We start from the raw sequence: 25,455 nt of genomic DNA on the forward strand, positions 1-25,455 counted from the left end.
TAGATTATTCTCAGTGATAGCAGATGACAGGACAAGGAGTAATGGTCTCAAGTTGCAGTGGGGGAGATTTAGGTTGGATATTAGGAAAAACTTTTTCACTAGGAGGGTGGTGAAACACTGGAATGCGTTACCTAGGGAGGTGGTGGAATCCCCTTCCTTAGAAGTTTTTAAGGTCAGGCTTGACAAAGCCCTGGCTGGGATGATTTAGTTGGGATTGGTCCTGCTCTGGGCAGGGGGTTGGACTAGATGACCTCCAGAGGTCCCTTCCAACTCTGATATTCTATGATTCTAAGTTGAAAAAAGCTGCTGGTTTTGAGTTTTTAAACTTGATCATACCTACATTACTAATACCAGGTAGGCCTTTTCAACATGAAAATATTGAACCCATTTAAGGAAGTCAATTTCTAAGCTGATTTATCTCAACCAGTACAGTTTTCTTGTTAAAGAGGCCTTAGGGTTTTAAACTTTTTCCAGTAATCCTATTTCCTGTTCACCATTTATGCTCGGTTTTCACTTTATGGTTCTCTCAGTTTGGATCATGGAGACAGCCTAGCCCCAAATGCTACAGGATGCTCCATGCAGATGTAGTTCCTACTGACCTCAGTGTGACCTGGCAGTAGTAGCAGGAGCATCTGCCTGTGTAGTGCAGCCCTAGTCAGTTTCACTTTTGCTTACTTTCTGGCTGCCATGCCCTAGGTAAAAATTACAGGAAATGTTTTTGATGTTGAGAGTGGGGGGTTAGGGTTGGCTTGAAATTCAACAAAATAGTGGGGTTTTTTTGTTTTGTTTTAAAAAAAAAAAGAGTAAGGATTTTCAGTTTTGTATCATTTTTCCCCCCTACATCAAAACAAACCATAAATTTTTGGCCTAAATCAAAAGTACAGAGTCCCTTAAAAACAAAATTATTGCACATCACCCTGAAAACAAGATGTTAATTACTATTTACAGGGCATTGTGAACTGAAATTCAGCCCAACAACTTTTTGTAAACTCAATAGAAATGATTCTACAACACTTTTAAAAATGTCATTGAGATAGTATTTAAGCAAATAAAATATTCCCCTCTAGTGTCTGAAAGACAAACATTACAGCACTGAGAATCTGAAAGTGAAACTGACTATAAAACAAATTGAAACTGACTTCATTAATTTTCATTGTCAATTTTAAAAATTCTTTCAACTGTGATAATCTAATTTGTTGTTAGCAATCTGCAAAGAAATTGTTGGCTTAGAATATATTGTTTTAAATTGACACGGTTTAGTTCTGTATCTGTAAAGCATTTTGAAATATAATATGAAATATAATAAACTAGCTTGAAAGAATCTCTTAAGAATGAAAAGCTCCTATTGACAGTTTCATAAAAGTTTAAGTATGAGTCACATCCTCTAAAACTTCTGGCTACCAACAGTAGGTAAGCCACAATGCGAAAAACATCCTGCAACTGGTAGGCTCCTCACCCCTACCATCACCCCCACAAGAAGGACAAGGATTGATTCAGAGTGCCATCCTGCAAATGTGTACGCAGGTGAGTAATCCCACTGAAATCACAGACTTCAATGGCACTACTCATGTGTAAATTTACCCATATGCACAATGTTTGGAAGGTCAGGCTGTTAGAAAGAGTAGGGAAATTTTACAAACATGTATGATACCAAGCTGGATTCATGTGATGATGGTATGTATCAATGGATTTTTCTTTTCTGTTTAACAAAAGTTACTTCTAAATAAATAAATACAACACAACACCTAAAGCAAATGAGACACTGCTAATCCCTATGACGGAGTTTCAATTGTATTATTATTATTTTTTAAACCCTTCAAGGATGGAGGCAATAGCACAGTATTTATGAAATTCTGGCTCTCTGTAAAGAGATTTATCTGAAATCTGGTAACTAGCAAAAGAGAGAGCTAGCAGCGTCCTAACTAACAGCACTTTCCATGAACACGCATGCCATTTATTAGTAAAAATAAAAACTATTTACCTTTGATGAATCCAGCCCATTGTATGGTAATCACTCAGTATTACACAGCTCTAGCAAAAGAATAATTAAACTCCATTATAAGAGTTTACTGCAATGCTGTCTATACAGAGAACAAATTTAACATTTGCCTTATGATTTGTGTACATGCAGTCTTAAACTATCATTTTCAAAGCAAAAATGAAAGACAATTCGTCATATTTGTAGGCCACACGGCATGTTCCCCATAGAATAATTTTCATATATGCTTACATAAATGAAGTCACATTAAACCAAAACACCATCTGAAAATCAAATAAAAGATGGTTGCTACTAAACAAGAAATTAGTATCTTGAAGTCCCTCCCATGCAGGCCTAGTGAGAAAACTTTCATGTACAGCTCTATTTTAAATGTCACAAGAAAAGGTCTAAAATCATGGTGTGGGGAGGAGGGTAGACAAATGACGTTAAAGAAACACAATGTGAACACCAATCCAAAGCAGCTGATATTCTCATTTTAAACCCAGCTATTAGAATCAGGGCAAGATCCACACGACAGTGGAAAGAAAAACACAGGGGATTAACTTGATTCTCGGGCGCCTCTAAATCTGTCATCATGTCTAGGGACATTTATGTTATAACCTACCAATACTGCTCCAAAAGACAATTTTTAATTGCTCGTAGAGCCCTTAAAGAGGATTTCTTGCAATTTGAAAGTAATAGAAAACCTGGTAAGAGGAGCAGTCAGACAGTTTGTACAACATGCTGTTTACATCTAGGAGAAAACTGCATTAGTAAATCACAACAAACACAGTACACACCCAGCTACCAAAAGCCATGCGGCAAGTCCATCTGAGGGAAGCCAGGGCTGATCTAGCTGCCAGAGGATCATTGCACTGAGGCCGAGAAGAAAAAAGGAGTTTTCCACTCACCAACCAGGAGAAAAACAAACAAAAGACAATGTGGCTACTAATCAGGGACAACCAGGAGCTTTCCCTGGTGAAAGCTACCCAGCAGCTCCCCTCTCTGGCCTTTCCTTTGCACAGTGCACTCGCTCCACAGCACTGTAGCCAAACAGCATGGGATTCATTTACTATATAGACAGGGTTAGGTTTTTTTTCCATTAAAAACAATCTCCATGTGAAAGAATCTAATAATTTTTAAGACAAATTGAAATATAAAAAAATAACAAGCTAATGCAAAAAAACCAAAAAACAAAAAACCATTAATAAATTGTTACCAAGCTCATATTGAGCCAGTAAGCATAAATAATTTATAATGATAAGCTAGGCCCTAATCCTACAGTGAGCTGTCCAGGATTCATCAACACAGAGCAACTGAGATCAAGGCCTGATCCTTCATTCCTTGTGCACCCAAAGCTCCCACTGACTTTAATATAGGGCTGAATTAAGAACTGGGACATGGAGGAGAATAATCAATTGGACACCAAGTACTTAAGCACCAACATCTTTGCCAGGAGAGGATGTCTTCTCTCTTTCTCTCCCCTCCTCCCTCACTCCATTTTATACTTTTTTTTAAAATGGGGGAAACTGAGGCACATAATGATTATTCCCCCACCCCCCAAACATACAAGACAGTATGTGAGTGGGGCTTGGAACTCAGGAATGCCACCTGCTCGGCCTTTCAATGTTACATAACAATATGTTCTGTAGTGGAATACATACATTCAAAAAGTCTGACTTAATATAACTCAATGACATGAAGTAATAGTTGTTTCACAGTGGCTTTCTCAAACTGCCTTAATTTAAAAGTGTGATAAAACTTCCAGAAAAGTGGTTTAAAGATTTGAGAAGTTAGATTTTATCCCAGACACAGATTTCAACATATTTGCGGCATTTAATTTTATTTTATTTAAAACAAAAAATGGTCAAATTCTGCCTGCAAATAAGCATGCATAATTCTTAGTGAAGCCAATAGGAGTAGTGTATGCTTATTGAAGGGAAGAATCTGGCATTAAATCATTGTTGTAATGTCTCACAACTATGTATATAATTGTATACCCCAATTTTACAAAATTCTACTAGCCCATTCACTTGGTGTAATCTGTAAAAAGAATATAAGAATATAATTAATGTTTTCATATTTATTATTGAGAAGGACACAAGTATATTTTGTGTGTGGGATGATATATGTTCATGACAGTTCTGCAAAGCTGTTATCTGCTCCTCAGTTATCCAAAACTCTCAGCTGTCTAAAACAGTGTCATATCCCCTGAGGTCTATTTACACTTACTCTGAAAATTTCCACAGCTATTAGAAACCTCTGTTATCCAAATTTACTCATTTTGACATTTGGCTAATTGAGACACCACTACATTTATTATTTTTAAATAACAGGTGACCTGGAGAGTTTTGCTGAAATTTTTTTTAAAGTTCTCAAGAGCGAAAATCCATATAAAGCCTGGCTATTACTAAATATACTTAGCACTAACAAAATTAGGCCTGGATTCTGCAATTTGTTCCACATGGATACATCCTGGTGCCCATATGGAGCCCCAGAGAAGTCAGTGGGGCTGTGTGCGGTTATAGGGGTCATCCTGCATGAAAAAAGTTACATGATCAGAGCCTTAGAAATAAGCTTTAGGCTCTCAGTCATATTCCTACTGAGGATTTTGGAGTTTTGCTGTTGACTTAGAGGGAAGCAGGATAGGATTTTGAGTCAGAGCTAAAGACAAGGCTTCCTGTATTGCCAGCTAGAGTAATGATATAATTAGGTCATTTGGGTTTCAAAGAACTTCCACTGTAAAAAGCAAACTTTGCCCTAAGATGCATTGGTGCAACAAAGGGCAAAATTTAGTCCTAGAACCCTGTATCCTATTTAAGTTTTGCAGTGGATTGCAATTTGAAGGATGATCAGGTTCTAAATTAATATTTTTACTTGCTCATAACTTTTGATAACATTTTCCTTTAAAGTGGAAACTTCTCAACCTTATTCCCAGACCACAAGTGAAATGGGTTTGGGAAGACATATATATGTGTGTATACAGTGTTTATGCTTGTGTGGTGAACAGATAGTCACTTCTACCTCCCTAAGATTCCCTATGCTACTTAAAGTAGAAGTTTACAAGTCTGCTTGGTCATGATCCTGCATCAGAAGCTATTAGAAAACAGGGACTTCTGCTCCTGTGCAGAAGAGGAGGAGAGGAGTTCACATGATACAGATGTCAGGGCTATCTGACACCAGTTTAGGAGTGGGATACTACACTGTTGAGTAGCATTGTCAGACAGCTGCCTATTTCACCCCAGAGATGGCTGCATGTCAGTGGTGGGTGAAGCGATCCATATACAATCATAAAGTTTGTTATATCCGTTAGATTCCACTGGTTGACATTGATGCTGTATTACTAAGGTATTATACTTTATTCTTTAGGCCACACTGAGTAATTCTACATATAGTCTTCAATAATGCCTGGGCCTGATCTTTGGGCAGGCAGACAATGCACCAGGCTAGGCCTAGCAGAAACACACTGTCATTACAACACGGAGCAGCAAACAGCAGCGCCCGTCTTTAGCGCCCTACCATGCATCTGATGAAGTGAGCTGTAGCTCACGAAAGCTCATGCTCAAATAAATTTGTTAGTCTCTACGGTGCCACAAGTCCTCCTGTTCTTTTTGCGGATACAGACTAACAGGGCTGCTGCTCTGAAATCTACTTGCAGGGGTACGTACAACCCGCAAGAACTACAAGTCCCAGCAGCCACTGCTCCCATCTCTATTTGAATAGCCCACGAGAGACTATACTTCCTAGCAGTCTGTGCTTCCTCTCCATTTGATTGGCCTGTTAAAAACAATTTAATTCCCAGCATGCAATGCTTCTCCTCGAGCGGAGTGGCCCAAGGAGACTACATTGCCCAGGAGGAAACGCTCCACCTTGATCCAAGAGAGAAACCAGGCAGAATGGTGTATTGCATGCTGGGACTTGCAGTCCTCACGGCCGACGCCCCGTAGTGAAGCGGCCCGCGCGTCGTGAGGGCGACGCTCTGTCCTTTCTCTCAGTGCTCTTGAGGTCTGTCTGGGCCAGGGTCTCGGCTGCTCCCGGTCCTCCTGTCCTTTACTCTCCGGGAAGATGGCTGCCGTACGCAGGGCTCGCAGTTACTCCCGCTGCGTGGTGCGCTTCTCCGACCGAGAACTCTGCTAAGTCACCCTGCGGGGGGGAGACACGGACCGAACAGGGGGCAAGGACCCCCGGACAGCGCCGCCTGACCGACTGCAGCATGGTGAGCAGCGCCCGGCCCTGCCTGCTCCCTGGCGGCTGCTGCAGTGCGGGCCCTGGGGCGGGAGGGAGCTGGGGGCAGGGCACGGGCCCGAGGCGGCCGCTGTCATTGGCTGCCGGAGGGCAGGGGTCGTCCCTGGCAACCGTCAACGGTGGGTGTGCCGGTGTTTCGCGGTGGAAGCCCGGCCCCGCTCTCCGCCCCACTGGGGACCTTCCCAGCGCCGGTGTGAGCGGGCCCCTGCCTCCCCCGGGGGCCGTGACGCCGCGTGAGTCTCGGGGGCTAACGCTGCATTGGCCACGCCCCGCAGCTCCTGGCCCTTGTGGGGTGTGTCCTGTCGGACGAGCTCCCCGGGGACCAGGCGCACCCGGAGGGGGGAAATCCCAGTGCCAGGTACTGGGGGACGGTGGCGTCGTGGCATCACGTTGTGCCCAGGGCAGCAGTGTGGCGTCAGGCTGTTGCGCCTGCCACAAAGCAGCAGAGGAGGGGCCCTGCAAGCCCAGTTTGAAGCAGGACAGCCCCGCTCCTCCATACTCACAGCTGTCGGCTGAGTATTCATTAGAATGATCCGTGGATGTGTATATGATGATATCAATAAAACGGTTTGCAGAGACTATGAAGTCTCAGGGCTGTTTTGAAGAGCCGAGGATGTTGGTGGAACTATTTGCTGCATAGGTCAAGCCTGCTGCATGGCTCTGTGCGAAGCAGTAGGGATCCGTCTGGGCCAGGGTCTCGGCTGCTCCCGGTCCTCCTGCCCCTCACTCTCAGGGAAGATGGCTGCACCTCCATGTGAATTTCTAAGACACCAATCATCAGATTATCTAGACGTGCCATTACTTTGTGCTGGTAGTAGCAATCAAAAGATCTTAAAACACTTTACCCCAGCAACTAAGCTTTTGTATCTCTGCAGAGCAGAGATTATTTCCATTTTACTGGAAACAGGCAAGGTTTTATAGTTTTATGGAGCTAAGAAGAACCCATGCACCAGGCTTTCAGTTCTGTGCTTTAACCTCACCTTTGGGTGGCTACAGTCTACACTAACTTGTGTATGTTTCCCATGTGCTCTTTAGCTGGGTACAGTAGAGATGCCCTTTGGCTGGATCTGATCTGAGGTCTAGTTGGTTTTGGCTGATGGCTAAGGAGTGAAAAATATTTGTGCATAACAGGTTTTATCTGTAAGGAAATATCCTGTGAAAAGTCCTTAATCTTCCCAGAGCTCTTTCTAAGCAGATATGAATTATAATGCTCATTGGATACATGGAGAAAGGTAAAAATATTAACCAGCAGAAATAATAGACAGGGCAAGGTCAAAGATTTTCCTGTCTCTAAAATCTGTGACATTATAGGTGGAGGGAAAAAAATCCTGCCTGTTCCGGTTTGAAGACTAATGATGTCATTTTTGCCTAAAGTCCGTGTAAACCCAAAGATGGTATGTTAGCTATGAAAAGGTGTGAGGGGTGACTTTTGTTGTAGATTAGTTGAGCATGTTAACACTTACTGATTCAGGGAGGCTCACTTTGTATGGTTAATACAGGGTCTGTGAAGGTCTTCATTCAGATCTTGGCTACAATAAAACTTCAGTGGACTTTCCTCAGTAACTGGTAGTCTGCTGTATTATCTCAGGAATGCACTGTATAGTGCTGGTTTGCAGGACAGTGATAACTGAGCTCTGAAAGTGAACAAGCTTTTGGAATGTGGCATGTTCTTTGTAAGCAAACGGGAGTTAAAGTGACCCAGCTGTGTGTCTTTTGGTTTTTTTGGTATTTTTTTAGATTTTTGACCTGTACAGCCAGTAACAAATTGACTTACTAGTGCCATGTTTCTCCTTGTGGCTGTTTGTTTCAGTATTATAGGAAATGGAAGATTAATGTAAACTCTGTATGTCTTAGTTATTAGTAAAAAGAAAAGGAGTACTTGTGGCACTTTAGAGACTAACCAATTTATTTGAGCATGAGCTTTCGTGAGCTACAGCTCACTTCATCGGATGCATTTAGTACTCCTTTTCTCTTTAATATAGAAACTGCTTCTTTAACACACCTTTCAGCAACAAAAGTTCAAATAAGAAGTGGCTCCATTATATTGAACTCTTGATTTTTACCTGGGAGAAGGCAGTACAAGGTGCAGTCAATTGTCTAAAACATGTTTTTATAAGTGAAATTTCAAAGTCCTCTTTTTATTGAGTTAGGTTGCCCTACAGTGTTTTCAATCCAAACATTGCAGCAGTGCACTGATGCATGTAAAACTGCAAATGACATCTAGCTAGACTCTGCATTACCCAGTTTAAGTGAAATGCAAAATGCTTATTTCATTATCCATTTCAATAGCTTAGTGTAACAGGTAATGCCAATAAACATAAAAAGTAATTTAGCCAAATATTGATGTCAATAATGACGTTTTGAGGGGGAACATGTTTTTTGTAACGAGTTTGTGCAGTTTGCACAGATCAGAATAGTAGATGTACATATACAGACTACATATTCATGTCTAACTGTTCTCTATTAGGCAGAAGCTGAAGAAGATTGTCACTCTGATCTGATAAGAGCTGATGACAATGAAGGGCCTGGTGAAGCAAATCTTCAGGTATGGTTAAAGTTATGTTCTCATTTTGAAATTAAGTTCAGTTGGCATTTTCTTCCATAGTAGAATGCTGATATGGTGCAGGTTAAGCCATCCTATGAGTAAAAGCACATTCTGCAATATGATACTTTTTCCTATGGTACTGGTTTCCACATATTAATACAAAAAAACCTTGGAATTAAGGTTAAAATATACTTTCAAATATACACTTAAGGCACATTTCAATGAGGGAAGCATCATATGATGACTTCACCATTGTTTTATACAACATTGCCCTCCCCATTAAAAACAAACAAACAAAAAAAACCCCACGCATACCCCAAACTACAAATTCAGATTATAACCATGATTGTAATTAGGGTTGTCAAGGTATAAAAAAAAATTAATCGCACTGTTAAACAATAATAGAATACCATTCATTTAAATTTTTGGATGTTTTCTACATTTTCAAATATTTGATTTCTGTTATAATACAGAATACAGAGTATACAGTGCACACTTTATATTTTTGATTACAGATATTTGCACTGAAAAGTATTTTCAGTTCACTTAATATAAATACTGTAGTGCAGTCTCTATCATGAAAATTGAACTTACAAATGTACAAAACAATAACTGCGTTAAAAAATTAAAATGTAAAACTTTAGAGCCTACAAAGTCCACTCAGTCCCACTTCAGGCAATCGCTCAGACAAACAAGTTTGTTTACATTTATGGGAGATAATGCTGCCCTCTTCTTATTTACAATGTCACCTGAAATAGAGAACAGGCGTTAGCATGGTACTGTTGTAACTGGCGTTGCAAGATATTTACATGCCAGGTATGCTAAACATTCATATGTCCCTTCATGCTTCAACCACCATTCGAGAGGATATGCATCCATGCTGCTGATGGATTCTGCTCAATAATGATCCAAAGCAGAATGGATTGATGTACGTTCATTTTCATCATTTGAGTCAGATGCCACCAGTAGAAGGTTTAATTTCCTTTTTGGTGGCTTGGGTTCTGTAGTTTCTGCATCTGAGTGTTGCTCTTTTAAGACTTCTGAAAGCATGTTCCACATCTCGTCCCTCTCACATTGTGGACGGTACTTCAGATTCTTAAACCTTGGTTAAAGTGCTGTAGCTATCTTAAAAATATCACACTGGTACCTTCTTTGCGTTTTGTCAAATCCGCAGTGACAGAGTTCATAAATCAAACAACACGTGCTAGGTCATCATCCAAGATTGCTATAACATGAAATATATGGCAGAATGTGAGTAAAAACAGAGTGGGGGTGTACAGTTCTCCCCCAAGAAGCTCAGTCACAAATTTAATTAACGCACTATTTTTTAAAACCAACATCAGCATGGAAGCATGTCCTCCCGAATGGTGGCTGAAACAAGAAGGGCCATATGAATGTTTAGCATATCTGCAACACCAGCTACAAAAGTGCCATGCGAACACCTGTTCTCACTTTCAGAAGAAAATAAGAAGCAGGCAGCATTACCTCTGGCAAATGTAAACAAACTTGTTTGTCTTTGTGATTGGCTGAACAAGAAGAAGGACTGAGTAGACGGACTCTAAAATTTTACATTGTTTTGTTTTTGAGTGCATTATAGAACCAAAAAAAATATAAAAATCTACATTTGTAAGTTACACTTGCATGATAGAGATTGCAGTAAGTTCTTATGAGGTGAACTGAAAAATACTATTATCATTTTTACAGTGCAAATATTTTAATAAATTATATAAAGTGAGCACTGTACACTTTGTATTCTGAGTTGTAATAGAAATCTGTATATTTGAAAATGTAGAACATCCAAAAATATTTAATTTCAATTGGTATTTTATTTAACAGTGCAATTAATCGCGATTAACTCAAATTAACTGCAATTAAAAAAAATAATCAACAGCCCTAATTGTAATCAAAGCTAGTTTACAGTAATGTATTCACAAGTGTAATAAACCAGTTTTGCTATATAAAATTGAGATTAATTTAAAACATTGAGCTGACATTTTCTTAAGCCCTATATGAATGAGCAAATAAACTTATTCTAACATCTTCAGAAAGAAGACAGTGAGATGGTTTCTATGAATTTAGGCCAGAATTAGCTACATCATGATCACTTCTTGCAACAACCTAAATTTTCTTCTGCATACTGAATTGTCCAAACAGAAGTAATTGCATTGTTGGAACTAAATTGTCCATAAGCCATAGCATTTCCTTGTGTGATTTTTTTTCTGGTAATTCCACCGTAAGTGAAGCTAAAGGAAATGCCAATTCTAATCTGCACCTGAGTTTGCTAAATGAAGTCCCTATATTTACCCTTATATAGCTAGTGTTGTATGTGTAAGGTATATTCAAAGTTCTTATTTGTAGATTGGACCTGTAGAGACTATGTAATCTCTTGTGCAGGAGATGTACTGTCTGCCCAGAAGATGCTAAATCAGAGCCTATTAGGAGTTAATGTTTCTGCATTTTTAGGCAGAGCTCCAGATGTTTCGAGCTCAGTGGATTTTTGAACTTGCCCCAGGCATGAGTTCTGGTGGTTTGGAAACTGTGCCACGTGCAAGAGGCCCTGGAGTAAAGGCTATAGATACCAAAGGAAAGCAGGAGCTAGCAAAAGAGGAGAAGGTAGGAAAGAGATCACTTATTTACTAATGGGCTGTCTTTAAGTTAGCATTCCATTAGCTTTTAACATTGAATGTTTAGTTTCTGGTTAAACCTGAAAAAGATCAGTTAGATAACTTCCTCTCTGTATGCTAGATTCACAAAGGGATGGTGTGGTCCCTAACTTTTAGGAGCCTAGAAGATTTGGGGTTCTCAAACTCTTGAGTTAGGTGTTCAAGTTCTCTATGCAATGCATAGGGGAGATAGGTACTTAAGGCTATGTAGAGTACAGGCACTACACATGTAGCCACTTGCTACAGTGAAGGGCAGGCTGCATCCACACTTGTCACTGTGGAGTGGAGCTATATGCTTCAGAGAAGGACTGTGGCAGAGGGCAGCTGTTGTAGCCTTTCAGTGCAGTAGGGAAAGCCTCTGGCAGTGGGACACTACACTACTAAAAATAGCATTTTAGATGTGGGAGGCACTGCTTGAGTTTATAGCGAGCCCTCATAGGGTACGTACCCATGGGGAGGAGGGGGAGGTTCAGGTGTGTAGGGCATTCTCCTCACTTAAACTGTACTCTCAGTCTACAGTGCTGTTTATACTCATGCTAGCTGGGTGTGTGGTGTCTGTACTCTGCTGTAAGTGTAGTCATATGCAAAGAACGGGATTTCCAAAAGTCAGCCTATTGAGTGAGGAGCTACCTTAGCTAAGAATTGGGAGATGCCAAGGACAGGGTATGTCCTAAGCCTCACTCCTTCCAAGGAGTTAAGGCTTAAGTCTGGGCTGCAGGAATATGCTGCTTCCTGCTTGGGATTCTCTGCTGTGAACCCTCTCCTGCATGAGAGTGAGAGAATGACTCTGTAGTTTTGTGATTAAGGCTCTCACCTGGAAGGAGGGATACCCGGGTTTCAGTACCTAAGCTCCAATGACTAGTTATACAAAGTGCAACTGCTTCAACAGGAGAGACTGAGGGCATTTTCTTCCTTCAGCCTGAGGGGAGAATTGAACCAAGGCCTCCCATGTCCTGGGTGAATGCTTTAACCACTGAAAGTTATAAGGTGAGCACTGCTGCTACCACCTCCTCTCTGGCTAGGATTTTGAATGGGCCCTGGTCTGATAGGTGAATTCCAAGTTCAGCCTACTGGATTGGGCCTTGCAGAGGAACTCCTATCTTCCCATGCTTTGTGGATTTTAGGTGTCCATATGCTTAGTAAGACAGCAGTATGCATGCACAGAGGCAGAAACTTAGGCACCCAGAGGACTTATTCTACAAAAATGTAGGGGCAGTTTAGTCACTTACAGGGTTAGGTGGTAGCTGAGCAGGGCCACTGGTGCCAAAATGTTGAAGTTGGGCACTTAAGTCCATTTGTGAATTTAGCCCTGTGTTCCTTACTTTTTGCCACCTTTCCTCAAAACCCTATCCCCTTTTTCTCCTCCTTCTCATGCCTGGCTTTGTCTCCTTCACCAAATATATGTACTGTGAAGTGATAGAGGCCTACATCCTTTAACAGTGGGTGTTATGTATGTGTTCCAGTTGAATGAAGTCAGAGGTAAAATGACATGAAGTTTGTCGATCATATCATCTTGTAATGAATATGTACAAACGCTAAGAAAGCTAAAGAGTTTCTAAACTAGGTCAATCACTAATGTGTTCTGGTTAAGTTCAACTGGAATTTCCTTTTTCTTTAACTGGGAGAGAAAATAAGAGCCCTCCTGCCTTCCTTCCCCTGCCTCTCCTGACTTCTTCCACACATTTCCCTTTTTGCTCTGGCTATTCACCGAGTTTGTGAAAGTTCTTTCCAAGCATAGTATAGCCGTATGGCTCCCACAATACTCTTGACTTCTTGGATCACTTAGTACTCTTTTGCAGTTCCCACTGTTTTTTATTGTTGCAGACTGGATTTGCAATTGATGTGCTTTTGCTCCTGTAGGTCAGCTCCGTGGATTTGAATATTGAATATCAGCCAGATGCTTTCTGCCTCACTTCCTGAGCATTGCTTTCACAAGTGCTTTGCACTCCAGAATTGCCCTGTACTTTTTTTTGTTTTTAAGAACAAAACTGAGTTAGAGCCAAAGTGTCTCTAGGCAAAAGTGTGATACTTTAAAACAAGTTAATGAAGATCCTCCCCTGCCAATTTTGGTGACATGGACAAATTATCAATCCTTCTTTGCAAAGCAATAAAAGTTTAGAAAGCTTGTCCATTCCTGAGATAAGCTTCCATTCAAATGGTAAGTTAAATATGGCACAGTTACTCCTTTTTAAAACAAAAAGGAATTATTAGTTTAGAAACCTATGAAAATGGGTTTATAATGTGAGTACTATATCAACCATAGCTATAGTGGTGCTAGAAGTTACGTAATTCCTTATTTATAAGGGCGTAATGCCTTAATTTAATTAAAACTGGTGTAAGCAAGATTTAGGATCAGACTTGATGTTGGCTCAGAAATTCAGTTATTGTTAGTAGAACCTGAATGTCACTTCCATGTTGTTATATGCAATTGTGCTTTTACTATTTTCCTTACCACCTCATAGTATAGAGTTGTCAACTTGGATGTAAATTCTGATAACTGGATTTGCTTGGGTGCTTGTAACAATTTTTTTAAATGTTCTGTGTAATTTATTATACAGGCAAGAGAATTGTTCCTGAAGGCTGTGGAACAAGAACAAAATGGGGCTCTTTATGAAGGTAACATGCAATTCTGAGATTACAAATCTAGTGCTTAGAAAACTACTATATGGTTGATCAGGAGCCATTTTTTATTAGTTGCTAGTAAAATAGTGAGCTGTGTGCTCCTAATTAATAGCTAGAAAATTATAAGTAGCAATTTGAGAACTGGAGTCCTTGAGTCACTCAAGCACTCCCAAGACTAAATTAACCTAAGAAAGAACAGACAGTAATGCTAAAGAAGCTCATTACTATAGTTAAGATTAAGCAAAATTATGAATGCAAGCAGACTAAAAACAACACTGAGTCTCTCCCTGTCTTTTGGCAAGGAAATGTTTTGCCATCTTTAGCAGTATCCATACAAGTTTCAATAGACAGAAAATTTGTCTAGAGCAATTTTTCCAGGGCCCTGTACAGCTTCTTTAACAGGAAAACTCATAATAATTATTTTCTTTGCTATGCAGTTACACCTTCAGTTTAACCATAAACTAGCTTCTATATTTTTAAAACTGATGTCACATTTAACATGTTCACAGCTTTCTAGTAGATGCCTTCTTAGTGTTAAATGGTTGACACTTAAACCTGGTAATCTTTAATTTGTCAGGTTTGCCCCCAAAATTGAAAATTCCCATGTAACGAAAGATTAAAGGAATTAGGCAACCTTTAGACAGCCTTCCATCCAGTTCCTGCCCCTATTGGCACAGTTCTGGAAATGGAGGTTCAGAATAGTTGGAGGGAAAGAGCTGTACCTGAGTCCCAATTAAATAAAGTACTCAATCATGTGCCTATCTTTAAACACACGGATATTCCCACTGTAGTCAGTGGAATATGCATATCTAAAGGTAAGCACCTGATTAAGTACCTTGCTCAACTAGGGTGTCAGAACTTGAGTCAGGGTTCCCTACATTATGGGTCACAACTTCTGAGATTATGTAATGGCTTGGGGCAAAGGGACCTCACAGGTGGTGAGACAGTAAAACTTTGCAAAAGTTATTTAGTACGCTTAAAGGATAAACCCTTAGGGCTTGTACACACGAGCACTTACTTTGGTATAACTTAAGTTGTTCAGGGGAGTGGAAAAGCCACCCCCATGAGTGATGTATGTTACACAGACGTAAGCACTGGCATGGACAGCGCTATGTCAGCAGGAGAAGTTCTCCCACCGAATTATGGCTACCGCTGCTTGGGGAGATGAAGTAGTTATGCTGATGAGTGAGAGCTTTCTCCCATTGGCGTAAAGCATCTGTACTAGCAGCATTGCAGCTACACCAGTACAACTGTGCTGCTGTAGCAATTCTAGTGTAGACTAGTCCTTAGTGATGTCCTTTTAAGGCCACAATATTACTGTAATCTGAGAACTCCAATTTGCAATTTAGTCTAGTGCAGGATGAGTGATTAGGAGACTGCTCAAACCTCTGTTCAACAGTATTATAATTATATTTTTTGTGTGCCTGAATTTACTCAAAAAAAAAAAAAAGGTACAGGTCCTATTAAACTTCTTGCATTCTGCTGCATCTAAGCTGTGCATGCAGACAGTCTGTCAGCTGTAATTGCTGAGGCCTAAGGACACTAAACCTTACTTTACTGTTGCATCTGTCATTCAGTCTGTAGAGATAAGTTCTGCCTAACAAGCAAATTAAAGATAGTTTCATGAAGGACAGTGACAGTTGTTCTAATCATAGAACTGGAAGGGACCTCAAGAAGTCATCTAGTCCAGTCTCCTGCACTCATGGCAGGACTAAGTATTATCTGACCATTCCTGACAGGTCTTTCTTACCTGCTCTTAAATATCTTCTATGATGGAGATGCCACAACCTCTGTAGGCAATTTATTCCAGCGCTTAACCACCCCAACAGTTATGAAGGTTTTCCTAATGTCCAACCTAAACCTGCCTGGCTGCAATTTAAGCCCATTGCTGCTTGTCCTAATGATTGCTAAGAATAAGGTGACCAGATGTCCCAATTTTATAGGGACAGTCCAGATTTTTGGGTCTCATATAGGCTCCAATTACCTCCCACCCCCGTCCCAATTTTTCACATTTGCTGTCTGGTCACCTTAACTAAGAGCAGCACAGGGAAGAAAAAAAAAAACAAAAAAACCCCCCAAAACTGCTTTATGTTGACCCAGCATCTTTGAAGTCTTCACACTTTGAGACAGAACATCAGGACACAAAGTACACTAATTCATAACTACAGCACACACTGTCCTGAAGTTGTCTCAGAACATGAAGCCTTCAAAATTGTTCCAGCATTTAAAATCAAATAACTCATTGAAAGATAAACGTGAGGCCTTGACAGAAGTCAGCAAGTGTTGATTTAAACTAAGTGTCACACACATCCCCTTTGGCGTGAGGCGCATATTATTGCGGAAAGTTACATTTCCCTGTGCAACAGCCATGGCTTCATAAGCTATAGGGCTTACAGTGACTACCACATTGAAAAGTGTATGTTGTTAATATAATTGCACTGTATGGGTGATGTGGCTAACTAACCTGAGCAGTTGCTTTCAGAGCTTAGGAAAATTGACTAAAGAACTCAGTTTGAGGATTTAATCACTATCTGGTACTGCACAGCTTTCAGTCTTTGCCGTACTGGTATGTTTGACTGTTCTGTTGGAGACTTCCTTTCTTGAAAAGCTGTACCAAGAAGCAGTCAAAGCTTTTCACATTCAAGGAGAATGGTTTGTTGTAAACTCTACAGCTACTGTCATGGTGATGACAGGTGAGAACAGCAGTCTGATCAGAGAGCTCCAACCCATTGCAACTAATGCCAGGATGTCCCCTTCTACACTGAACTGTTGCTACTAATAGCACCTGTAAAGCCATACCTGGACCTTCAGGAAGCGTTGCAAACATAATCAAAAGCTGTCCAGTGAATTGACTCTTTGAATTGTTCTGATGACAGGTTCCTTTTACTGGTAACTCTCATTTAAGTGAGGTGACTCATGAGGTAGAGTTTTGGTTTTCTGCACAATAAAACATGTGCTCCACCTTTCATTATGTTTGGCTATTTAGACTGAGTGTTTTGGGGCAGGGATTATCTTTAATCTCAATTATCAGTAATCTGTTTTTGCGGGTACCAGATATGAAGTTATTGAAGATGACCGCATACGAATCTTCAGTCCTCTAAATGAGCTGAACTCTTCTCTGGGAGCAGAATATGACTGTTCTTTCCCTGCATGAGAAGGTAGAAGTATTCATTAACACTTATAAATAGGCCTTCTGGACACAAAGAAGAAACTTGTGAACCTGAAACTTGAAGCCTGGCTTCAGACTTAGAAGGAACTGAGGAGCTGGTCAGGAACGATCAAATTCAGTCAGAATCTGAGTGAACCTCAGGCCCAGCAATGGCACGACTAGCCTGGTACCCAACAGAGGGTAAAGAGGTGGACCATCAACCCCTTTATTCACAAGACTGTTTTATCAGTGCTGAATGTGCCATTGCAGGATAGTCTGACAGACCTGAGACTGGTTCCTGCACCTAACTGAAGAGGAATTTAGCACATTGATAGACTATCTGCTTTAGCTGCAGAAACCTTGAAAGCTTTCCGTCTTGTAGCTCTGAGCGAGGTTTCTCTGTGGTGATCAAAAATAGTGGCTATCACCTGTGGATAGATAACATCGTTTAACCTCGTGGAATCTCACCTCCGAAAGACAAGCTCATGAGTTCTTAAGAGGTGAGTATAAGATGCCTTAGTTTACTCTTCAGAACTTGAGAGTTAGCAGTTGCAGTTGATTATTGTAACAATTTCTTCTGCATATAACAAGATGGGGGGGGGGGGGGGAGAATGGGAATAGTGAAACAATTTAACATGGAGGATGATGCCTAGTGTTGAAAGTTCTGAGAACCCTGCATTAGAGAATTTACACTAGTGTAAGTGACTCAAGATAACTGCAGGGGGCCAGATTGCTCAGAAGCTTGGTAATAAGAATTGGAGCCATTTGTAGAGTCAGTAACAACATCTTTTAGATATCATCTGGTAACACAGTAAGACCATTAAACAGTTGCCAAATATCCAGGCCACATCTGTCACAGTAGAGCTTTAATGATCTGTAAGTAGGAGACTCTTTACAAGTTAGTTTTGCACATTAGCAAATTAAAACCATGGTTGAGAAGTTTTAAAGTGTACTTCTATTTTGACAATTGTAATTGATTTTTGATTAGGCACTGTAGAATATTTTACCAGATGCTTAGAAAAAAGGCTTCACTACAGCACACTAAAACCTTAACTAGTTGTGGTACTGATTAAAGTACATTGATTACTTAGGTTCTGACAGTTCTAGCTATACAAGGGATCAAGAAGTTTGAACTTGAGTGGATCACTTAGAACAGCATACCATAACCAGTCAATGGAAGACTTGCTGGTAGACTGGAGAGCTGGTGTTGGTTCACTTTGTAGTTTGTTTTTTTACTATATTACTTTTCCCAGTAAGCAGCTGCTTTGTGGTTGCCACAAACATGTTATGATTGATAATGGGAGAAGAGGTCTGTGCTATTATGACTAGGAGAAGTATTCATGAGACACAACAAGTGACCCAGGCCATGTAAAAGGTTTCAGAACCCCTGCTCTAGGAATCTAGGTAAAGCGTGAGCTACACTGGAAGACAAACCTGTGACCATGCTACATTTGCTGTGGATAAAAAGCTGTGAAGGCTATCAATTCAGTACCTCTTAATCCTATTTTCTTAATTTAAAAAAAATTCATGCTTTCCTCTGTAACTAATCAGTGACTTATGTAGGAATGAAGCCTTGCCCTAAGATAGCTTCAACTGACAGAAGATGCAGCAACCTGTCTGCCTAGCAGGCAGTGCTCTGCTGTCTCCACTCACACCCTATTGAATTGAGTCCAGTTAAAGATCTGAGTACTAATTTTCAAGACTCAATCAATGGATACATGTTGATAATCAAATCAGAGGAGTTACTGTATTACACTAAGAAAGGGAAATTTTGGACAGTGCATTCTTTAGTTTTTGTAAGGCAGGATGATTAAGAAAAGCATTTATGTGCTAACTAGGGGAGGAGGTCCTGAAATGGGGCTTGTATGGGGTGTGACATTGCCCTTGAAATGTTAAGAGTCGACTGCAGCTCTCACCAAAATGCGTTTCAGATGTACTGAGGAGTTACTGTCTCATGGTGGTCTAAGGTTGGTACACAAATGAAACCACAAAATAGTTGATTAGAGTCAACTATAAATCTACTAAGTTTTCGTACTTTCCAACTTAGCCTGAGTTGGTATGTCCAAGTTTTCCTCTGCATTCCTTCAGTAAAAATCTACTAGGGCTTGACATTCCTATTTGAATAAGACATATTTAAAACAGTGATTATTAGGTTGTTGCAAGAACATGATTCTAATACTAGACAGTAGCAGGGCTTTACGGCAGGTTCCCAGCAAGCTTCCTCTAGTATAAATAGGTTATAATAGTTGTCTTTATTTTGACCCAACTTCATACTTTCCAGACTGAGTAATAAATTCAAATAACAGAAGAGAATGAGTTTATACTAATAAACGTGAACAAGCAAATAATAAACATGAACAAGCAAAGGTTAGAAAAAAAATCCTGTACAGCCCATACTGCTGGTCATGTAATTAGTATAGCTCCTATCTAATACAGCACTTGATTTACCTGACCTCAAGTTTCATAGGTTATAGTTCTATTCCTGGTTGCTGTAACTTTAGCTCCTATGTTCAGGGAGAGTAATGCTCCAGTAACTTATCCTTCTTGCTATTTAACATAGGAATGATTACCCAGATGCTTCAATCAGGATATGATCCCCAGCTGAGGTGTTCAAATACCATACCATAAAACCTTAACACAGCACAACTATATCTGGGTACTGCATGAACAAAGGAAGAGACGCACAGGTCAGAACCCTATTGATTTTGGGGAAGAGTGGAAAATGAGTATGTTTTCAATTTTCAGCAAAATCAGTAGGGTTCTATTTAGAGGGGGCTGGCCAGGGGAGGGGAGGAAATGGGAGGAAGCAAAGGGCCCACTAACCCTATACTTGAGACCATTGCCTCACCCCTGTATCCAAGTGTCATGGGGTACACCACTCACCCCTGGTCCAGTGCTGCCTCCTAGTTGCTCTGCGGATTAACTCTAGAGGTAGATACGCTCTTCCACAATTTGCATGCTGTCACAGGCATCACTATCTTTCTCTCAGGTCAGCAACTCCTCTCTCACTCCAGGACCCATAGCATCCTTTTTGTGACTCAGCCCTCTGGTTAGGTCACTCACTATTCCCCCTTCTGGGGTTCAGTCCATCAACAGTCCTAGGCAGTCTTCCCATTCACTGCCCCGGTACCACTACCTTAGTGGCTGGTAAGGGAACACAGGTCCACCCTCTACTCTGGGTTCCAGTCTAGGGACCCTCAGCTCAGCAGTTCTGGGCTTCCTCTCTTTGCCCTCAGTGCTCTTTTCCTGGACTGGTTCCCCTTCTCTCCCTGGGTGTACCAGCTCCAAGAACACTCTTCCCAGGGAGTGACTGCTGCCTTTCCCTACAGCCCCCAAACACTCCTAACTCTTCCCAGAGATTGATTGCCCTTTTTCAGCCCCAGCCTGTACCCTGCTACTTGACTTTATAGGCTCTCCCCATCTTTTCCTGCACAGGTGAGCATCTCTAATGAGCTGCCTCCAGCCTAAAGCGCCCCTGTTTGCAGCCTAATTAACTGATTGGGCCCATCTGATCTAATTCTGCTCTTGCAGGGCTAGTGGAAATCAGGCTTTTCTGACTTTCACCAGAATCAAGAGAGTTCTGACCAGTAGTGCCTAGAACATTCCCTGAAATTCTGGAATTGATTTGATGCAGTTTTAAAATTACCGCTTACATTAGGGGTTCTCAAACTGGGGGTCAGGACCCCTCAAGGGGTCATGAGGTTATTACATGGGGGTCGTGAGCTGTCAACCTCCACCCCAAACCCCACTTTGCCTCCAGCATTTATAATGGTGTTAATTAAAAAAGTGTTTTTAATATATAAGGGGGGGGGGGGTCGCATTCAGAGGCTTTCTGTGTGAAAGGGGTCACCAATACAAAAGTATGAAAACAGAGAAATGCTTATGATGTGTGTGTAGGACCTTGCTTTGCTCAGGCAATAAGTTTTAAAGGTACATGGATGAGGTTTTATTAACAATATTTCCCTAGCCCTCTGTGATCTTACAGGTCAAGGCTGATCTGTACCACTATTGTTTATTCCATGTGTCCTGCCCACTTTAGAGAAAGATTCTGGATCATCATAAGCATGTATAAAGGAAAAAGATCTCCAATTGGATGGTGCCTGTGTAACTTCCTACTGAAAGTATGTAAAGGAAATCTTTGCTGGGAACTCCAGGAGCCTCTCCATCAGAGATAATAGAGAAGGCTCCTGCTTCATTGTTAGGGGTTGTGTTGCTAGCAGGCACCAGAGGTCTCAGAGTTATTTCGTGAGTGGTATAAGAGTTTTACATCAAGTAGTGTTTTTTAAAAGGCCATTGCCATACTTTACGCTAAGAAGATCCTTTGGTCAGCTAATCTTGTTGGAAGAGTATTGCATTTTCCCCCTAAAGCAGTCAAAAGTCCAACTATTTTAATAGGGCTAGCTGTTTTTCTTTTGACTCCAGCTCCTTGGCCAACTGCTTAATGGAACCATGTCAAAATGACAAGCTTCATCTCAGCTGTAGTTTAGTGGGTTATATGCCAACCAAATAGGGTAAAGTTAATTCATGCAGAGGTAACAAACCTCAGTTCTGCATAGTAGTGTCACATGGAGTTCTTGTAACAGCCAGGTTTACATTCGTTCCAGTAAGATGAGATATTACCATACTACTAATGTAGTTTGGGAACTGTGGCATTGAGGGCTCAGCCTGAATCAGGGTGAGAAGCAAGGATGGCAACTAGGCAACCCGCTACTTTAATTATAGAAGTAGTGTTTCTTTGAAGTACTATAGCATTTTAAGAAGTTGAACAACATAACCCTTCTCTAGTTCAGGTATTAATATCAGCAACTACTGTCTAATGGCACTTTAAAGGCAAGAGTTCATGAGGCAGCTGTACAATCTAGTTAAAGTCCTGAACTGGCTGACATCTGAACTGGACTCTGTTGTAAAGGCCCCTGCCACTGTGTCCTTTTGGCTTTTCCCAATCAAACTCCCATCTTTCCAAACCTTTCTGTTGCCTCCATTAAAAATAGGCTAATCAGTGTAAGTGATAGGAGACTCAGTCCAATATAACTTCTTAGCTTTCTCTGGCCAGATGCCAATACCCACTGAAGAGAAGACAACCTTCTAGTAAAAGTCCAGGGGAAAAAAAATAAGCCTAATTCAAAAGTCTAAGACAGTGGTTCCCAAACTTGTTCTGCCGCTTGTGCAGGGAAAGCCCCTGGTGGGCCGGGCCGGTTTGTTTACCTGCTGCGTCCGCAGGTTCAACCGATCGCAGCTCCCACTGGCCACAGTTTGCTACTCAAGGCCAATGGGAGCTGCCGGAAGTGGTGGCCAGTACGTCCCTCGGCCCGCGCTGCTTCCAGCAGCTCCCATTGGCCTGGAACAGCGAACCACAGCCAGTGGGAGCTGCGATCGGCCGAACCTGCGGACGTGGCAGGTAAACAAACCGGCCCGGCCCACCAAGGGCTTTCCCCGCACAAGTGGCGGAACCAGTTTGGGAACCACTGGTCTAAGGATATGTCTGCACTACAGCAGCACAGCTGCAGTGCTGCTGCTGTAAAGCTCAATAGCGAAGACAGTTACTACAGAAGGGATTTTTTTGTTGCTGTAGTAAATTCACCTCTCCCAGAGGCAACAGCTAGATCTATGGAAGAATCCTTCCATTGACCTAGCTTCTGCAGTGTTTCTCGAGGGTAGTCAGGGTTGTGACACACCTTGCTACCCCCTGCACTTAGCATGAGGAAGTCTTGTCTGTGCCTGCTGTGAATCACCTCCCTGAAACCACCAGCCTCAGGCAACAAGCACTGCCTTGCTCTCTCTGTACAGGTTAATAATAGGCACACATCAACCCTTCAGTCCTCTGAGCATCCCTCTGGAGTGCTCTGCCCCGCTTTCACTGAGTACTCACAGCATTCTTAGATCCACTATTCCTAAAGGAATAAGGCATACCAGCTTGTGAGATTCAACTCAGGGTCACTGCTTTGCTTAACACACAGCACATATATAGTGAACACAAGAATAAGTTTATCAGAGAAAAGCAATTCAAGTGATATAAAGAGAATAGTGGAAACAAATGGTTACATATAAAACAAAATCAAAACATGCTTTCTAGAGCTCAAACTTAACAAGGCATTTTTCTATCTCCTACAAGATAGTTTACCCCAAGTCCTTTCCCCCCATATTTTCAACCAGTTTGACTGAGATCCCTTCTCATAAGATCAAGCTTGCCAGCAGCTTGTCTTCACAGATTGAAGGAATGAGGATGTACCTCCATACCCCTTATTATACCCCCAAAAGTTCATTGTTCTTTGTTGTAAACAGCTCTCCATTGCTGGTTCACTTCTTCCTGTAAAATTTTCTCTTCGAAGATTTCACAATCCTTCATGAGCATTTGGCTCAGATTGTAAATGGATGTCCCTTGTGAACTATACAATATTTATTTTATATTTAAACAGATAAATAAACATTACTTGCCTGAAAGAAAACCTGCTTTTTACCTATCTGGTGAACAATCTCTAGTTACAGACCTGAAAAATGTATTTTTCAGTATTACACACACACACCCCAACCAACCTCTTCCACAGCATCTGTACATATGGTTTGCAATGATACTGATGAGCAGTGTGACACAGGCTTTCACTAGAGATCTTATGACATTCTTTTGGTGAACTCATGGATACTTGTACCCTGTGCTCTCTGGCAGTTGGCATCCAGAAGTTCTTGGGTCACAGCTGCATCTACAGTGGGGGTTAGGTCAACCTAACTATATTGCACAGGGTGTGAAATTTTTCACAGTCCTAAAAGATGTAGCTAGATTGACCTAAGTTTTAGATGTAGACAGGCCTCAATCACAGAATTTTGCCCAGAATCTTCAGTTCCCACAGTTAGGAGGTTTGAGCACGTGCACACACGCGTGCACGCACACACAAAAGTCTCAGGCTTATGTTACAGGTATTGGACTGCAAAATTATTTTTTGCTACAGGCAGCAGACAGTTCTGGATTTTGAAACTTCTCCAAATTTAAACTTAGGTCCTTACCGTTGTACAAAACATTGAGCCAATCAAGGCGGTCTTCAGAGGCACATGCAACGTTTGTCTTGAACTTTTCTGAACAGACAATGATCTTTTTACAAACGTTGAAGTTATTGGCACTGTTAGTGCACATAATCCAATGATTGGGTTCAGTTTTCCAGTATTCAAGTGCTGTTATACTGTCAAAGGGCACTTCACATGTCATGTAGAAGTCAAAATCATGTTTGAACTCTTTTGCTAGGCAAGGAAAAATGCACAGAATATTTTTATAGTTGCTAAAATTGCATGACATCTGTGCCTGGACAGATGGTTGGCAAAAAGAGATTATTTTCCATAGAGTCCATTGGCTACGTTGTGGATATGGTTGCCTTCAGTTTGCTTTGAAATTCTGATGCAAAAGCCAGCTTTGCAGATGAAAGAAGTTGCCATTTAAATCCCATTGACTTGAGGTCCACTTCTTTTAAGGCATTATCTACATCAGAAGTAACTTGTAAATCACAGTTAAGCAGTGTATCAATGCAGTGTATCATGGTGCATTTGTCTCCATTTCCCAGCGAGCTCTATTGATTCCTCTCCCCCCCCCCCCCCCCCCGCAAAATAAACAAAGACAAGGTAAATTGCAGCACAGATCTCACTAGTTTCCAGCGTCTTTGACCATCCGGCATAGTTTCATTGTTTTCTTTGAGGTAATTGTATCATCTTCTTTATTGAGAAAGTCTGTCATGCAGTCCCAATGCATATGAATTAATTTTGCAGCCTTGAGCCAGGAAAACCAGCATAATGACACAAATGAGGGGCACCCGCAAACCCATTGGGCTCATGCTTGCTGTCATTTTTCAATATCGCTGGAAAACATTCCATGAATATGTTGAGTATGCGGAATGTGTAAGCTTTGATTGCATGATTAATGGGTACATGCAAAAGATGCCTGTGACAGAATGAGAATGTCCTGAACAGAGTTTATGGGATTAAGATAAACTTTACTGAATTAAGTTAAACCTTATTGAATTATGGGTAATATCTTCAGGGTAGATTATATTAAAAATGCAATTGTGTATGGGTGTTTTGGTATAGTATATTCCTTTAGAAGGGAGGGGAATGCTAATGTACTTCCTCCATTATCAGCCCTTTGAAGCCACTCCTTAGAAGAGGTGCACATACACTAGTTCAAACTGGATTGTGCAAGGACCAACAGACAAGGGATTTTTGGATAAATAGTCTAATTTTAAACTGATTTATGGTCTTCATGATCCAGCAAAAA

General features: G+C 41.1%; 2 protein-coding genes across 9 annotated transcripts in view; one reads left to right on the top strand and one right to left on the bottom strand.

Moving 5' to 3' along the window:
* The window catches only part of CILK1 (ciliogenesis associated kinase 1), a 59,794-nt gene extending 53,885 nt beyond the window's left edge, over positions 1-5,909 (bottom strand). The window contains exons 1-2 of one of the 4 annotated variants that reach the window (XM_075126459.1): positions 5,848-5,909; positions 1,982-2,031 (exon numbers count right to left, since the gene is read on the bottom strand). The gene's annotated coding sequence lies outside the window, so the exon portion shown is untranslated. Of the gene's footprint in view, positions 1-1,981; positions 2,032-2,230; positions 2,330-2,778; positions 2,971-5,847 lie in introns of those variants that run through there. The other 3 variants (XM_048845294.2, XM_075126460.1, XM_048845298.2) reach the window with 3 other exon arrangements.
* A 118-nt stretch (positions 5,910-6,027) lies between these two features.
* The window catches only part of FBXO9 (F-box protein 9), a 40,133-nt gene continuing 20,705 nt past the window's right edge, over positions 6,028-25,455 (top strand). The window contains exons 1-4 of one of the 5 annotated variants that reach the window (XM_048845304.2): positions 6,028-6,194; positions 8,691-8,768; positions 11,232-11,381; positions 13,990-14,047. In XM_048845304.2, the coding sequence (XP_048701261.1) occupies positions 6,192-6,194; positions 8,691-8,768; positions 11,232-11,381; positions 13,990-14,047 (289 nt within the window). In that variant the 5' untranslated portion in view covers positions 6,028-6,191. Of the gene's footprint in view, positions 6,195-6,563; positions 6,582-8,690; positions 8,769-11,231; positions 11,382-13,989; positions 14,048-25,455 lie in introns of those variants that run through there. The other 4 variants (XM_048845305.2, XM_048845307.2, XM_048845306.2 and 1 more) reach the window with 4 other exon arrangements.

This window comes from Caretta caretta, chromosome 3, assembly GCF_965140235.1.
Source record: "Caretta caretta isolate rCarCar2 chromosome 3, rCarCar1.hap1, whole genome shotgun sequence".
In the NCBI taxonomy this organism is placed as follows: Eukaryota; Metazoa; Chordata; order Testudines; family Cheloniidae; genus Caretta; species Caretta caretta.